The sequence below is a fragment of the Salvelinus fontinalis genome, chromosome 4, assembly GCF_029448725.1.
Source record: "Salvelinus fontinalis isolate EN_2023a chromosome 4, ASM2944872v1, whole genome shotgun sequence".
NCBI lineage: Eukaryota > Metazoa > Chordata > Actinopteri > Salmoniformes > Salmonidae > Salvelinus > Salvelinus fontinalis.
The window spans coordinates 37,636,764-37,655,109 of NC_074668.1; the positions used below are offsets into that span (position 1 = coordinate 37,636,764).

General features: G+C 46.8%; 1 protein-coding gene across 5 annotated transcripts in view; it reads right to left on the minus strand.

Moving 5' to 3' along the window:
• LOC129853697 (ceramide transfer protein-like) overlaps window positions 1-18,346 on the minus strand; it is a 37,326-nt gene that overhangs the window by 9,855 nt on the left and 9,125 nt on the right. For all 5 annotated transcript variants that reach the window (XM_055920028.1, XM_055920026.1, XM_055920027.1 and 2 more), the window contains exons 3-4: window positions 14,257-14,373; window positions 610-717 (exon numbers count right to left, since the gene is read on the minus strand). In XM_055920028.1, coding sequence (XP_055776003.1) covers window positions 610-717; window positions 14,257-14,373 — 225 coding nt within the window. The remainder of the gene's footprint in view (window positions 1-609; window positions 718-14,256; window positions 14,374-18,346) is intronic.

Consider the following 18,346-nt stretch of genomic DNA (forward strand, 5'->3'; position numbering starts at 1 on the left):
CAATTTAAAAACCAAAAGGTTCATTATGTTCAATTGACGGCAGTATAGGCATGTGGTCAGTTGTTATATTGAGAAGTGTCAAATAAATGCATCCACTTACTTATAAGTGATATGCAGGCTCTATTATTTGTAATTAAGGTAGCTTTATTCATGTAGTTTACTCGTCTCTGTTTCCCTATGACAGTGTAGAAGTTCTACAACAACCTGTCCAGTAGATTGCAAGGTGTAGGCGTATTCAAAGCGCTGAAAAAAGAAACTAATTCTGTGATCTTGATATTATGGTATCTGGATCAGAATCATTTTCTCAGTTTATTTTTTATGATAAACTTGCTAAAAAAATATATCTGATCCTCGATAGCAAAAAAAAAAAAAAAAAGGATGACAAAATCCAGATTATTCTGATCCGATTACACTTTTTGACAGACTGGGCCCAGGGGACCCAAAGGGGTGTACATTTTAGCTTTCTCCCCTAGCACTATACACCTGATCCTGGGCAAAAAGTAAAAATGTGCCCCCTTTCGGGTCCCCAGGACCAGGATTAAGAAACACGGGCCTAGATCTTTCCAGGGGCTGTAATGTTCAGACAACAGTGTTGTGGTGGTAGTTCACCTTGAAGGAGGAGGTGGAGGTGGCGGAGAAGCCACTGGCAGCGGACGTGAGAGACAGCATGGAACCATGACGCCTCAGACTGGACTCTGAACCATACCCCGACTCCACCTGGAGAAAGGGAGGGAGAGAAGGATAGGATAATACCTCAGATCAGTCTACATAGTAATGAGAAACATCATACCCCCCACCCAAAGAAATAGACACAGAGGGGAGTAAATCAAACCCAGAGAAACAGTATGTGTACAGAGACAAATAGGCCTATATGAAAGAAGGGGGAACAGGAACCCTGACTAACCCATGTGACCCAATAGGTTTGGAGCAAGGTTTCCGTCAGGAAAATTTGGCGCCCGGACAACGTGACCGGCAAGATTTTCATTTACCGGACATTTCAGAAATTGACCAGACATCCATATGCATTGGGTGCGTAACGCATTAGGGTGTCCACCTACGGTGGTCAAAATCACATTTAGATTATTGTAATTCATTTTAACAGAATATACATTAGCCTGTAAAGTTAGAATGATGTTCTTATACCAACAAGACTGATTTAATTGAAAAGCAAAACATTTCCCGTTGTGTCTTCATCCCTGCTATAAATCAAATATAATAAAAAATAAAAAACATTTAGCCAAGACGAACAACTCGCCTACACAGTAATAAAACAACGTCAAAATATAATATTTACATAATATAATTTGCAAACAACGTGTCCTATGGGCTATTTGTATGAATGTTTTTATTAATAAATAAAACACAGCTGTTTTAAAAACTAGGCCGCTCTAATTTAATTTAGCCTAGGCATGAACATTTAAATTAGGTCTAATAAATAAAACAGTGCTGTCTACGAACACCAGGGCCAGCAGGCAGGTCACGGCTAGAAGGGATACACCTTGTCACAGTTAAGGTTAGGAAAAGAGTTAGGGTTAGCTAAAACGCCCCCCCCCCCCCCAAAAAATTGAAATTACTTTGGTAGGTTAATTTGACAAAAGCTGGAATCCCTTCTACCCATGACCGGATCAGCCCCACCCTCTCCCGCTGTGATTCAGCACTACAGCAGTAGAAAGAGGACACTCTAGGAGGCCACAAAATGAAGAAATTATTAAACTGATGTTGGACACTCAAATTCAATATGTAAACAAAATTTGTTAAGGCTGGTTCATTGAAAGAAAGCTTATTTTACAATGCTCCCTGTGAAACGACGCCCACGCCATGCATTTATGAAAGCACTTCAAATTATATCTCACTCTTTCTACAGTTCTACTGGACGATGTTAAATGTTATGTTGTTTGTAGTTTCAACTATGTCGGGGGTCGTGAATCGCGTCATGTGTGAGCTACGTGGCATATTGATAACTCTGTTTCTTACGATAGACAGTTGGCTGCCTAGTGATTGCAACACAAACTCTCCAATGTAAATAGTTGGCAACGATGTTTCGTTTCCAATTGACACTGAATAAGCTTAACTGAAATCAACCAATTAAGCATGGTACACATTATTATTCTACTCTAGTTGATCAATCCATTCCAAATCTTTATACTATACATGACACGGGCGGCATATGTTGATCTTGCCTAGGGCGGCAGCAGAATTGCGAGGACCGGGCCTAACAAACACAACAATTTGCCTCTAATTGACTTGCGTTTGCGGCAGAGTGAGAGCTGCTGTTGAGAAGTCAAAACTGTCCAACTCCTTGGAGAAGCTTGCGATGAGCATCAGCCTCCTTACTTTGTGCTCAAGAAGGCACAATCTGGAGGCCATCTGTTTTGGAGAAAGAAGCCCCTCTCGGCAGGCACACTGGAAATGGGGATAGGCCTAATCAACACAATCGATACCAAAGTTGCCGTGTCGGGTGAACACAGCTGAAGCCCCTTATGACAACCTCAAGTCTTTTACGTGAGGAAATATAGAAAAACACTACACTAATTTCCAAGCAGCTTGAGGATTTATTAGCCTATGAAGTATACTTGTCTTTGAAGTTGGAGCACAGACTGATATTTCAGTCAATGAATAAAAACATTTTTGCAATGGATATTATTATCTTCCAGACAATTTGGCTGGCAAAAATTGTACTTAAAAAAATGGCTTTTCATATTTATTTTCTTACATTTACCGGCTAATGGAAACCCTGGTTTGGAGGCCTATTATAGGAGGCTTGTCCAGGTGCATTGTATGCCTTGACGAGGAAGATGACACACACCTCAAGTTTTTCCTGTTTGTACCACTTTCAACGGTCACCAACCAGTCGATCCGTTACACTCATCAACAGTCAGGACGCAACATGTTAACACCTGTCCTGACTGGAGACTAGAGCACAGTTTAGCTCAGTGGAGTGAGGAGCAGAATTATAGCACTTTCCTTCAACAGTACTTAATTCCTCTCTGCTGTGATGTTAAGTCTTCTACTCTGCTCCCAACCCCTTGTTTGTTTGTGAAAAGCACAGGGTCAGGGTGGCCAAAAGGTTTGCTGTGTCTGTCAGCGTAGTGTCCAGAGCATGGAGGCGCTACCAGGAGACAGGCCAGTACATCAGGAGACGTGGAGGAGGCCGTACGAGGGCAACAACCCAGCAGCAGGACCGCTACCTCCGCCTTTGTGCAAGGAGGTGCACTGCCAGAGCCCTGCAAAATGACCTCCAGCAGGCCACAAATGTGCATGCGTCTGCTCAAACGGTCAGAAACAGACTCCATGAGGGTGGTATGAGGGCCCGACGTCCACAGGTGGGGGTTGTGCTTACAGCCCAACACCGTGCAGGACGTTTGGCATTTGCCAGAGAACACCAAGATTGGCAAATTCGCCACTGGCGCCCTGTGCTCTTCACAGATGAAAGCAGGTTCACACTGAGCACATGAGCACATGTGACAGACGTGACAGAGTCTGGAGACGCCATGGAGAACGTTCTGCTGCCTGCAACATCCTCCAGCATGACCGGTTTGGCGGTGGGTCAGTCATGGTGTGGGGTGGCATTTCTTTGTGGGGCCGCACAGCCCTCCATGTGCTCGCCAGAGGTAGCCTGACTGCCATTAGGTACCGAGATTAGATCCTCAGACCCCTTGTGAGACCATATGCTGACACATGCACATTTGTGGCCTGCTGGAGGTCATTTTGCAGGGCTCTGGCAGTGCACCTCCTTGCACAAAGGCAGAGGTAGCGGTCCTGCTGCTGGGTTGTTGCCCTCCTACGGCCTCCTCCACGTCTCCTGATGTACTGGCCTGTCTCCTGGTAGTGCCTCCATGCTCTGGACACTATGCTGACAGACACAGCAAACCTTTTTGCCACAGCTCGCATTGATGTGCCATCCTGGATGAACTGCACTACCTGAGCCACTTGTGTGGGTTGTAGACTCCGTCTCATGCTACCACTAGAGTGAAAGCACCGCCAGCATTCAAAAGTGACCAAAACATCAGCCAGGAAGCATAGGAACTGAGAAGTGGTCTGTGGTCACCACCTGCAGAACCATTCCTTTTTTGGGGGTGTCTTACTAATTGCCTATAATTTCCACCTTTTGTCTATTCCATTTGCACAACAGCATGTGAAATGTATTGTCAATCAGTGTTGCTTCCTAAGTGGACAGTTTGATTTCACAGAAGTGTGATTGACTTGGAGTTACATTGTGTTGTTTAAGTGTTCCCTTTATTTTTTTGAGCAGTGTATATTATGGTTTTATACAGCATTAAAATTCACTTAGAAACTAACTTCTACTGAGAAAAAAGACGTGTAAAACAAAGGCTAGGAGCTAGGCATTCAATATTCCCTTATCCACATTTATCTATGATATTTACAATTAGCCTTATATATATATATCTCTACAAAAATGACATAAAAAGCAGAGACACAAGAAGGCATTCTCTCAACGATAACCCCATTCAGTTCCAATACTAGTTTTGCATCAACCACAGCCCTCCCCCTTTATACGATGACTATACACACAGGGACCAATGAGACAATGTGCTTGATAATGAGGCGTAGCATGCAGCAGGCTAGCATAGCATACGCACGCCAACACCAATTTACAGTCGGTCCGTGGTGAATCATTGAAGCTAGTAGCTCGTGCTGTGGCTAGCGCGCTAGCATGCTAACATCCCACATAGGAAGTGCATGTGAAGAAGAGAGGAGAACGTTTTGGATCTGAAGCAGCCATCATGCTGACAAAGCTCCGTTGAAGTTATTGATTGATTTGCTGGCAGCATGCTATCCATCGTGCTAAAGGCAAGCCCACCATTCTGCCATTCCAGCAGCCAAAGCAGAACAGGACTCTTCTGCTGCAGTAGTCCTGCCGGCCGGCCGGCCTCATCCCGGCCTCCGCCTGCTGCACCTTCCCACAACACTCCCACTCCACCCGAGTCCTGCTATTCCCACAACGCTCCCCCTCTTCCTGCTATTCCCAGGACGTAATCCAGTATTCCCAGACAGTGCCCTGCAGACAGGTCTCACTGTGGCACAGAGAGGAAGAGGAGGAAGAGATGAAGATGAGAAAAGCAGCAGCATCAGCTCACATGGAGCAGGAACAAAGGAATAGGAGAGGGAGGGGGGAAAGGCTCAAAGACCAGTTGTTCCTGAGGTGGAGCGGACTAAAAAGAGGAGCGAGGCGCTGGTTTCTCCTGCTTGATAAGCAGACTGAGAGAGAGCGGCGAGAGCAGAGAGAGAGACCAACCATGCCCAGATTGTTGTATGAGTGAAAGAGGAGCGGAATCGTTCAAACACACCAGAGTTTTCCATTAGCTGGCTTTTGGGCGATAAAAACGCTTAAAAGCTGATAAATAAATACAAAAAAAATTCTAATATATATATTTTTTAATTACAAATCGATGCTGGTCAATTGTCCGGGAGAAGAAAAATCCCAATGCGAAATAATGCTTTTTAGACTATTTACCGATGGAAATACATTTGACTGGTCATGCTTATCAGTCTCTAGGTTCATTTGCATTATTTAGTGGAATGAAGTTGGCACGTGTACAGTATATTAGTTATGCATCTTATTTATCACACGCGTGCAGCATGTAGATACAGAGCCTTTTGAGTGGAAAATCTGTCAGACAGCGTGAAAGCTGCTGTTGCAGCAGCATCTCAAACAGCAAATGCATAAGCAACGGAAGGCAGACTTCACCGCGTCACACGCCACTCTGGAATGAGCTGGAGGCCGTATGCATTTTGAAAGCATGTACTTAAAATTGTTTGAAACCTGAACATTTTACGACATATTATAAAAGGCATGTCTTAACTTGCTTCAAAGTAGCCTAGCCAGAACTCTGACCATTGGCACAATCCCAGTCATATTAGCAACCCATGCTAGTTGCTGCATATTACATCTCCCCTCTTTCTAAAACTATAATGGATATTTGCATCTCTGTCACACGAAACCGTTTGCATGTGCGGTGCGCTTTTGATAAGGTATTTTCCAGTTAATTGCATTCATGGAACAAACATTTGCAAGTCACCTACTGAAGTACAGCTCATTGCAGTACTTCTAACGTTAATAAATGATATTTAAAGATAAACGTTCTGATCTGTATCAGACTGTTTTTTAATGTAACCTAGGACTAGTGGATGTATGAATTTGTGATCCATCATTCCACATCTGTCCCAGAATCTGTTTGGAATAGGTCCTTTCTTTGTCGACAAGCTGACCAATAGAATAGGTCAACTATTCTACCATGGGGGAATAGTAGATTTATATAGGCTAGTGATTCTGCTGTTTGTTACTGGTCTTGTCGGCTGAGGAAAAGTACATGTGGACAGTTATTCTACCATTTTCAAAGTGCACATCAGAATTCGGTAAGGACCGCACATCGCTGCATCCTCAACTTGCATGTTCTGTCAACATGAATTACCATCTAAATGTGATTCCTGTCATTCTGAGCATCGTAGGTGGACAACCTAATAAGGTTACGCATTCAATGCATATGGGCCCGGGTCAATTTCTCAAAATGTCTGGTCAATTAAAAACGCTGCCGGTAAAATGTCCAGTGGCACATTTTCCTAGCGCCCTGAAACACACTGCGTCTAAGGACAATCAGACCACACACTAACATGAGAATCCTTCTCTTCCTGCTGCTTGCACCGCTGAACAGCATTCATCTATGCCGAAAGCTAGTGTGTGTGGAGTGAGGGTTAGTGAGGCACGGCTATAAGAGGCTGTGTGTGTGTGTGTGTGTGTGTGTGTGTGTGTGTGTGTGTGTGTGTGTGTGTGTGTGTGTGTGTGTGTGTGTGTGTGTGTGTGTGTCAAAAGCAGGTTGTTAGCAGGGCAGGGTGAGAACAGCAGCATCCACCTGGAGCTCAGTCATCTCCCCTTCCTTCCCTCCAACTACAAGTCTTCTCCCCTTCCTTCCCTCCAACTACAAGTCATCTCCCCTTCCTTCCCTCCAACTACAAGTCCTCTCCCCTTCCCTCCCTCCAACTACAAGTCCTCTCCCCTTCCCTCCCTCCAACTACAAGTCTTCTCCCCTTCCCTCCCTCCAACTACAAGTCCTCTCCCCTTCCCTCCCTCCAACTACAAGTCCTCTCCCCTTCCCTCCCTCCAACTACAAGTCCTCTCCCCTTCCTTCCCTCCAACTACAAGTCTTCTCCCCTTCCCTCCCTCCAACTACAAGTCCTCTCCCCTTCCTTCCCTCCAACTACAAGTCTTCTCCCCTTCCCTCCCTCCAACTACAAGTCATCTCCCCTTCCCTCCCTCCAACTACAAGTCTTCTCCCCTTCCCTCCCTCCAACTACAAGTCTTCTCCCCTTCCCTCCCTCCAACTACAAGTCCTCTCCCCTTCCTTCCCTCCAACTACAAGTCCTCTCCCCTTCCTTCCCTCCAACTACAAGTCTTCTCCCCTTCCTTCCCTCCAACTACAAGTCTTCTCCCCTTCCTTCCCTCCAACTACAAGTCCTCTCCCCTTCCTTCCCTCCAACTACAAGTCCTCTCCCCTTCCTTCCCTCCAACTACAAGTCATCTCCCCTTCCTTCCCTCCAACTACAAGTCATCTCCCCTTCCTTCCCTCCAACTACAAGTCTTCTCCCCTTCCTTCCCTCCAACTACAAGTCTTCTCCCCTTCCTTCCCTCCAACTACAAGTCCTCTCCCCTTCCTTCCCTCCAACTACAAGTCATCTCCCCTTCCTTCCCTCCAACTACAAGTCCTCTCCCCTTCCTTCCCTCCAACTACAAGTCCTCTCCCCTTCCTTCCCTCCAACTACAAGTCCTCTCCCCTTCCTTCCCTCCAACTACAAGTCATCTCCCCTTCCTTCCCTCCAACTACAAGTCTTCTCCCCTTCCTTCCCTCCAACTACAAGTCTTCTCCCCTTCCTTCCCTCCAACTACAAGTCCTCTCCCCTTCCTTCCCTCCAACTACAAGTCCTCTCCCCTTCCTTCCCTCCAACTACAAGTCCTCTCCCCTTCCTTCCCTCCAACTACAAGTCCTCTCCCCTTCCTTCCCTCCAACTACAAGTCCTCTCCCCTTCCTTCCCTCCAACTACAAGTCTTCTCCCCTTCCTTCCCTCCAACTACAAGTCCTCTCCCCTTCCTTCCCTCCAACTACAAGTCCTCTCCCCTTCCTTCCCTCCAACTACAAGTCCTCTCCCCTTCCTTCCCTCCAACTACAAGTCATCTCCCCTTCCTTCCCTCCAACTACAAGTCTTCTCCCCTTCCTTCCCTCCAACTACAAGTCCTCTCCCCTTCCTTCCCTCCAACTACAAGTCCTCTCCCCTTCCTTCCCTCCAACTACAAGTCCTCTCCCCTTCCTTCCCTCCAACTACAAGTCCTCTCCCCTTCCTTCCCTCCAACTACAAGTCCTCTCCCCTTCCTTCCCTCCAACTACAAGTCATCTCCCCTTCCTTCCCTCCAACTACAAGTCTTCTCCCCTTCCTTCCCTCCAACTACAAGTCTTCTCCCCTTCCTTCCCTCCAACTACAAGTCTTCTCCCCTTCCCTCCCTCCAACTACAAGTCATCTCCCCTTCCTTCCCTCCAACTACAAGTCCTCTCCCCTTCCTTCCCTCCAACTACAAGTCTTCTCCCCTTCCTTCCATCCAACTACAAGTCCTCTCCCCTTCCTTCCCTCCAACTACAAGTCTTCTCCCCTTCCTTCCCTCCAACTACAAGTCCTCTCCCCTTCCTTCCCTCCAACTACAAGTCTTCTCCCCTTCCTTCCCTCCAACTACAAGTCCTCTCCCCTTCCTTCCCTCCAACTACAAGTCCTCTCCCCTTCCTTCCCTCCAACTACAAGTCCTCTCCCCTTCCTTCCCTCCAACTACAAGTCATCTCCCCTTCCTTCCCTCCAACTACAAGTCTTCTCCCCTTCCTTCCCTCCAACTACAAGTCCTCTCCCCTTCCTTCCCTCCAACTACAAGTCCTCTCCCCTTCCTTCCCTCCAACTACAAGTCCTCTCCCCTTCCTTCCCTCCAACTACAAGTCCTCTCCCCTTCCTTCCCTCCAACTACAAGTCCTCTCCCCTTCCTTCCCTCCAACTACAAGTCCTCTCCCCTTCCTTCCCTCCAACTACAAGTCCTCTCCCCTTCCTTCCCTCCAACTACAAGTCCTCTCCCCTTCCTTCCCTCCAACTACAAGTCATCTCCCCTTCCTTCCCTCCAACTACAAGTCTTCTCCCCTTCCTTCCCTCCAACTACAAGTCTTCTCCCCTTCCCTCCCTCCAACTACAAGTCATCTCCCCTTCCTTCCCTCCAACTACAAGTCCTCTCCCCTTCCTTCCCTCCAACTACAAGTCCTCTCCCCTTCCTTCCCTCCAACTACAAGTCCTCTCCCCTTCCTTCCCTCCAACTACAAGTCCTCTCCCCTTCCTTCCCTCCAACTACAAGTCCTCTCCCCTTCCTTCCCTCCAACTACAAGTCCTCTCCCCTTCCTTCCCTCCAACTACAAGTCATCTCCCCTTCCTTCCCTCCAACTACAAGTCTTCTCCCCTTCCTTCCCTCCAACTACAAGTCTTCTCCCCTTCCCTCCCTCCAACTACAAGTCATCTCCCCTTCCTTCCCTCCAACTACAAGTCCTCTCCCCTTCCTTCCCTCCAACTACAAGTCCTCTCCCCTTCCTTCCCTCCAACTACAAGTCCTCTCCCCTTCCTTCCCTCCAACTACAAGTCCTCTCCCCTTCCCTCCCTCCAACTACAAGTCCTCTCCCCTTCCTTCCCTCCAACTACAAGTCCTCTCCCCTTCCTTCCCTCCAACTACAAGTCCTCTCCCCTTCCTTCCCTCCAACTACAAGTCCTCTCCCCTTCCTTCCCTCCAACTACAAGTCCTCTCCCCTTCCTTCCCTCCAACTACAAGTCCTCTCCCCTTCCCTCCCTCCAACTACAAGTCATCTCCCCTTCCTTCCCTCCAACTACAAGTCCTCTCCCCTTCCTTCCCTCCAACTACAAGTCTTCTCCCCTTCCTTCCCTCCAACTACAAGTCTTCTCCCCTTCCCTCCCTCCAACTACAAGTCATCTCCCCTTCCCTCCCTCCAACTACAAGTCATCTCCCCTTCCCTCCCTCCAACTACAAGTCATCTCCCCTTCCCTCCCTCCAACTACAAGTCTTCTCCCCTTCCCTCCCTCCAACTACAAGTCTTCTCCCCTTCCTTCCCTCCAACTACAAGTCATCTCCCCTTCCCTCCCTCCAACTACAAGTCTTCTCCCCTTCCCTCCCTCCAACTACAAGTCTTCTCCCCTTCCTTCCCTCCAACTACAAGTCTTCTCCCCTTCCTTCCCTCCAACTACAAGTCTTCTCCCCTTCCCTCCCTCCAACTACAAGTCTTCTCCCCTTCCTTCCCTCCAACTACAAGTCTTCTCCCCTTCCTTCCCTCCAACTACAAGTCCTCTCCCCTTCCTTCCCTCCAACTACAAGTCTTCTCCCCTTCCTTCCCTCCAACTACAAGTCTTCTCCCCTTCCCTCCCTCCAACTACAAGTCTTCTCCCCTTCCCTCCCTCCAACTACAAGTCTTCTCCCCTTCCTTCCCTCCAACTACAAGTCATCTCCCCTTCCCTCCCTCCAACTACAAGTCTTCTCCCCTTCCCTCCCTCCAACTACAAGTCTTCTCCCCTTCCTTCCCTCCAACTACAAGTCTTCTCCCCTTCCTTCCCTCCAACTACAAGTCATCTCCCCTTCCTTCCCTCCAACTACAAGTCATCTCCCCTTCCTTCCCTCCAACTACAAGTCTTCTCCCCTTCCCTCCAACTACAAGTCTTCTCCCCTTCCCTCCCTCCAACTACAAGTCTTCTCCCCTTCCCTCCCTCCAACTACAAGTCTTCTCCCCTTCCCTCCCTCCAACTACAAGTCTTCTCCCCTTCCCTCCCTCCAACTACAAGTCTTCTCCCCTTCCCTCCCTCCAACTACAAGTCTTCTCCCCTTCCCTCCCTCCAACTACAAGTCATCTCCCCTTCCTTCCCTCCAACTACAAGTCATCTCCCCTTCCTTCCCTCCAACTACAAGTCATCTCCCCTTCCCTCCCTCCAACTACAAGTCATCTCCCCTGCACTCTGTCTTTCTCCTTTCCAGTCTGCTTGTTATGCTTCCTCTGGAGCAGGACTGTGCAAACAACCAGTCTAGAGGGGTGTTGAGTTTCACCACCCTTTCCACCCCCTATCCAGTACCTGCAAATGGAATAGTCCTGTCTGAGCCTAACAGTGCTTTCGCTAAGTGTAGCGTTGACGACATTGTGTACGGCACCTCTTGATATCTGCGATTGTGTCGGATGGCTGACTACAACACATGCATTATTCATCAAGAGCTGCAATTCAGAGTAGTAAAACACCTGTCCAGGACCACACACAGCTTCACTGCTACGCAAATGAGGTATCCTTGGTGTTGTTGGTCACTAAGGTCTTTTCAAAGCTGACATCAACACTTGTTTTTCACAGAACGCAAATTAAAAGTGCTTCAAAAAAAACCTTGTTGACCAAATGGAAAGATGCTGCCAAAAGAGTTGAACGATGTCCATGTTAACAACTAAGAAAGGGTATAGGCCCTAGAAGTATAGTCAAATGAAAGACTTAACCTAACTCTTCTGTTGAAGTACTGTGGTGTAATACAACATGACTCACAAGGACAATGACTAAGTGGTCTCTGTAGGTCATTTAGTTAGTATGGAATGTGTTAGTCATCATCCTAAATGACTGGTGTCACCACTTCCAAGGCGCTCCCGCAAAGCAAACACCTCGTATTAGCCCCCACTCACCGGAGAAGCTGACACAGCGCAACAACCCTTTTAAAATGGCCGTCTAGTCTCTGCTGTTTCAATATATTACTAATCTTCTGTGTCCGTGGGGTGATGTCGAGTGCAGCATAAACTACACCCAGGATCTGTCTGAAATCTGGATCAATACCACCACACTGAACCACACTGAACCACACTGAACCACCGCCGCCACACTGAACCACACTGACCCACCGCCGCCACACTGAACCACACTGACCCACCGCCGCCACACTGAACCACACTGACCCACCGCCGCCACACTGAACCACACTGACCCACCGCCGCCACACTGAACCACACTGACCCACCGCCGCCACACTGAACCACACTGAACCACCGCCCCCACACTGAACCACACTGAACCACCGCCCCCACACTGAACCACACTGACCCACCGCCGCCACACTGAACCACACTGACCCACCGCCGCCACACTGAACCACACTGACCCACCGCCGCCACACTGAACCACACTGAACCACCGCCGCCACACTGAACCACACTGAACCACCGCCGCCACACTGAACCACACTGACCCACCGCCGCCACACTGAACCACACTGACCCACCGCCGCCACACTGAACCACACTGACCCACCGCCGCCACACTGAACCACACTGAACCACCGCCGCCACACTGAACCCCACTGAACCACCGCCGCCACACTGAACCACACTGACCCACCGCCGCCACACTGAACCACACTGACCCACCGCCGCCACACTGAACCACCACACTGAACCACACTGACCCACCGCCGCCACACTGAACCACACTGACCCACCGCCGCCACACTGAACCACCGCCGCCACACTGAACCATCACCACACACACACCACAAGAGAGTCAAGCGTCCAAGGAAGTTCACATGCAAGTCCCTGTTAGGTCGGTAGGTGGCAGTGCAGACACATTTCCACTCCTGCAGTGGGTATGGCTGAGTGAGTGGGTTAAAGACTGCATGGTAAATCCGACTTCTGCAGTGGCCGTACAGAATTTACTGAGATACTGAGCAGAGCTGTTGTGAAGAACGTTGTCAAGGGAGTTTGTGTTTATACAGGACCTCCCCCCCTCACCTACCATCAATCAATCAAGTCAATGTGAAACTATACAGAGCCCTCTGAATTGTTACAACATTTGGGAGGCGCGCGGCGATGCGTTACGGAGCTCAATTTGGCCTCCGGAGGCTCAGCAATTGTGTCACACCCTCCATACTCTACGACATTTTCGGATCAAGCAAGTCAGTTAAGAACAAATTCTTATTTACAATGACGGCCTACCCCGGCCAAACCCGGACGACGCTGGGCCAATTGTGCGCCGCCCTAGGGGACTCCTAATCACGGCCGGCTGCGATGCAGGCTGGATTCGAACCAGGGTGTCTGTAGTGACTCCTCTAGCACTGGAGATGCTGTGCCTTAGACCACTGCGCCACTTGGGAGCCTAAATTGGCTTTTGCGGTTGGTCAGAGACCAGGCATAAACCCGCTACTAGTCTGGAAGACACTTAACAGGCTCCTGTGATCAGTCACACCACTTCCAAAAAAAAACATCCTTTCAACACCTACACCCAAACACACGGTTGCAGATACACGATGGGCGCCTCGCTCTCCGTTTCTCTCTGACGTCACTTCACAGTGGACAGACGTGTTACTGCTACTTCGCTGTCTGCACCAACCTGAGGTCTAATACTTGCCTTGAAGGACTTCTGCTCCTACCTGAGCATTCAAGAGAAACTCCTTAAACAGACCAAAAGGTAGATAACAAGGTCAAGGACTAGATTTAATTGAATGGATTCTTGGTAGTCTACGGTTGAAGTTGTGGTTCTTTCAATTCGGCCATGTGGAGGGCACTGCTGAACTGAAGTCCTCTCCTGTCCTAACCAGCAGAGATCCCTTCACACAGACAGTGATGAATGTGTCAGCCTGTGGAGTGCCTGGTCTCTGCCCATATGCAGCACATGTTAGTGGTAGGACAGTTTGTCAGCAATGGGACTCACCCTACATCAGGTGGTCACGCCATCAGTGTGTGAACAGCCCCCCCCTTTGGCCACTCCCAAGATTCCCAGCATTCCCAGGTTGATGGGTTGTGACCCCCCCACATTTCCTGACTCCACTCCCTTTCTGTTCACCTCACAGAAACACCAGGCCCTTCTCTTGTTCTGTTCTAAAATCAACCCTTAGGCTAGTACATTCTACCCCCAGTACTAGTCAACCCCACTTATTGTGTAGATATGAAAGTATTGGACAAGTAACACGGCGAAAATCAGGCCGGAACAACAAGGACCGTATAGACGCTATGGTGTATTACCATCTAACCTGCTCAGATCAACATGAAGTAGTGGCATTTCAAGCTGAGCCCCTGCCCAGTGCCACCTCACTGATGGGTACCAGAGCTACACTTACTAGACATGTCAGCTGACTTCAGTCCAAGCCTCAGCACATACCAAGGGGAATACCTCAGTTCTATCTAAGGAGAGATTCTTTAGTCTTACCTTGTGTAATTCGATGGAGTCAATCCATCGGAGCCGGTGCTTTGGGTCCTCTGCCCGTAAGTACCACACACTGTCGTTCACACTGATGTCAATACGACACTCATCAAACTCATGGGGCTGCAGAGAGAGAGAGACAGAGAGACAGAGAAAGAGACAGAGGACAGAGAGAGATGAGACACATGAGTGACAACACTTACACTAGGAGACATCAAACCCTACAGCAGAAATGACTGAAAAGTGAAGTGTCTCCATCATTACCAGTTTAAAACAAACGAGTGGTCAATAGCATGTCAAATGATATGTTCCCTCTTTCAGATTAGTCAAAAACAGCCAACAATAGACTTTATTATTATGCCTTTCACTGAGTTGTTGTCCTGGGAATGTTCCATCACCATGTCGAATGAATGAGGAATGTGGTTCTGACACATATGGATTCCATATAGAGAATGTTCTCGAACTCAATAAACAGGGCTGTAATTACAACCTGATGTCTAATGTCTCCTGCATTCCTCTCGGAACCAGGGTCTTCATAAACCTTCCCTTCTCATCCCTCTCCTCCTCCCCGATCCCCAGCCCAGCTTCAAGAATCCAAGCACATGCACCAGGAATTCCATAGCTTCCTTTGGGATTGGGTCCGTTCTCTGTTCTCTAAATTACAGCTCCTCCAATAGAAATGGCCCGCTGATGCTAGCTGATGTTGCCCTTGTTTAAATCAACTTGACTAATTAAGCTCCCAGTTTTATTTTCTGTAACCTTTGTCGACAAACTGCAGTGCCCCCCACACCACATTCTCTAGAACACACATGTAATTCCCACAATTTCACACAACATTGCATTTAGCTTTTTAAATCATAACACTTAAATCGATCCCCATTAGTTTAATTTCATTAGTTAAGCTGAACTTGGAGGGCTGCTGGTTTCCCTTTCCCCTCCTGTACCAGTGCTGGTAGAAGTACATAAGCACAGATCTGTAATCAGATGGCCCTTCCCCTAAACAAGATCTTCACCATTGGAGGAAATAAGACAAATCTGACACTAGATCAGTGTCTATGGGGAAAACACTCTTTTGACTCATTATGTCACTTTATCCCTACTTATTTATTTTACCTTTATTTAACTAGGCAAGTCAGTGAAGAACAAATTCTTATTTTCAATGACGGCCTAGGAACAAAGTTAACTGCCTTGTTCAGGGGCAGAACGACAGATTTGTACCTTGTCAGCTTGGGGATTTGATCTTGCATCCTTTTTGTTCCTAGTCCAACTCTCTAACCACTAGGCTACCTGCCTCTTGGTTACCTATATGTACATATCTACCTCAATTACCTCGATCCCCTGCACATCGACCCGGTACCCTGTGTATATAGCCAAGTTATCAGTATTCATTGCGTTATTATTTTTCTATTATTTCTCATTTTTTCTCTGCATTGTAGCGCTGAGGCGAATAACGGAAAAGTTGGTTATTTAAAAAAAATTTTTTTAACTGATTGACCAACGTAGGTTCAATTATTTGATCTCCATTTCGTTCATTTTTTTTCTGTGAGCTCCATGCTCAGTTTCTGTAGAGATAAATCAGATCAAGTCCGAACTGTGCAATGTAGTAGGGAGTTGTAGTTTCCAACAGGCAAATATTCTACATAGTTAATTACCACATTTTCTGCGCTAAACTACAATGACCATAATCCATTGTGCGCCCGCTTACTTGTCTGGAGTCGACACAGACCTCTTTGATGCAAAGAGAGAACGTGCGAGAGGGATAGAAACAAGTTGCTTTGCGAGGTATCTCTACCTGAAAATACATTATCTAATGACAAAGTGATTGATAGTTGGTATTCAGCAGTCATAAAAAGTAGGCTATATTTACTTTGAAAGCACAGACAGCAGCTCTATAGAGATGACTTGGAATAAACAAATAAAGTCATCAAATGAAACAAAAGGAATTAATAAGTGATACGCATGAACTACAATCATGACTTTTATTAATTGTTTTATTCTGTGTTGTTAACAGCATTCAACACACATAATGCATTTAATGTCTCTTCCCCCGAAATCAAAAACAGTGATTATTTTTTAATAAACTAACCGAAAAACGACCTCAAAAAGCACTAAATCGATCAGCACTACTGTATTGTTGGGGAGGGCCCGTAAGTAAACATTTCACTGTTAGTCTACACCTGTTGTTTATGAAGCATGTGACAAATATACATTTTATTTGACTTCTCCACCCTACTCCTATCAAGCATTCCTTTAAGAAACTCTTATCTGTGTGACTCATAGGAAGCATTAAGTCCACTGGCACAAGGCTGTATCAGACACGGCCCATAAAGCCTGGCTGTCTCTCCTTTAAATCTGTTCCTTCCCCAGCAGCACAGTGTGCTGCTATCCATTTCTCTGTGAGTGTGTGTGTGTGTGTGTGTGTGTGTGTGTGTGTGTGTGTGTGTGTGGAGAGATCTGATTTAGAACACTTCAGCCAACACTACAGTTGCTACGCTTGCTGGTTCTTAGGTTTTGAAAACGTTGCTCGTATTGTTGACATGATCAATAGTAGTTTCATGATCAATAGTAGTTTCATAGCAGCATGAACAACTCTAATGTGAAATGAGTTTACATTGTACTAGAACATACTAGTAACAGAGAATACAAAACACAATCCATTTCTGGGAAAAAAAACACAAATACTGCATGAAAAGAGCTTTTCTAGAAGCACAAGATACTGAACAACTGCAGAAGATATGTCAGAGAGCGATGTGTAAACAGTAGTCTGCACTGTCATGACACAGCAGGGGGTTGAGCCATAGCCAGAAGCACAATCATCTAACTGTTGCATTTCCTGCACAAATATCTACCATGTGTGTGAGGTGAGCGTACTGTCTATGGTGTACGACCTAACTGTGAAGCAGGCTTCTACTGAGCAAGGTATTAACCGATGGATTGTTTCTGCATTCCTCAGACTTCACATACATACCGCTGACAGAGTCCGTCAACAGAGAGCGCAGGCTTTGGGATATTTGGAAAAGGGGTTCCGTTTCTCTGATATTTTATTTGTATTCATTTTTTTATTTAACTAGGCAAGTCAGTTAAGAACAAATTCTTATTTACAATGACAGCCTACCAAAAGGCAAAAGGGAATTGAATTTTTTTTTTTTTTTAAATACAGTACAAAACACACGACAAGACACATTAGCTTTTTTACATGGCACATATTGCACTTTTACTTTCTTCTCCAACACTTTGTTTTTGCATTATTTAAACCAAATTGAACAGGTTTCATTATTTATTTGAGGCTAAATTGATTTTATTGATGTATTATATTAAGTTAAAATAAGTGTTCATTCAGTATTGTTGTAATTGTCATTATTACAAATACATTCTTAAAAATCGGCCGATTAATCGGCATCGGCTTTTTTGGTCCTCCAATAATCGCCATCGGTGTTGAAAAGTCATAATCGGTCGACCTCTAGTACAGACAACAATACATCACACAAAGCAGCCACAACTGTCAGTACGAGTGTTTTTGAATGAAGAGATGGAGATAAAACTGTCCAGTTTGAGTGCTTGTTGCAGCTCGTTCCAGTAACTAGCTGCAGTGAACTGAAAAGACGAGTGACCCAGGAATGTGTGCACTTTGGGGACCTTTAACAGAATGTGACTAGCAGAACGGGTGTTGTATTTGGAGGATGAAGATTGCAGGAGATATCTCAGATAGGGGGGAGTGAGGCCTAAGAGGGTTTTATAAATAAGCATCAACCAGTGGGTCTTGCGACGGGTATACAGAGATGACCAGTTTACAGAGGAGTATAGATGCAGTGATGTGTCCTATAAGTTTCATTGGTGGCAAATCTGATGGCCGAATGGTAAAGAACATTTAGCCGCTCGAGAGCACCATTACCTGCCGATCTAGAAATTATGTCGCTGTAATCTAGCATGGGTAGGGTGGCCATCTGAATCAGGCTTAGTTTGGCAGCTGGGGTGAAAGAGGAGTGATTACGATAAAGGAAACCAAGTCTAGATTTAAATGTGCTGAGAGAAGGACAGTGCACTGTCTAGCCCTACTCCCAAGTACTTGTATGAGGTGACTACCTCAAGCTCTAAA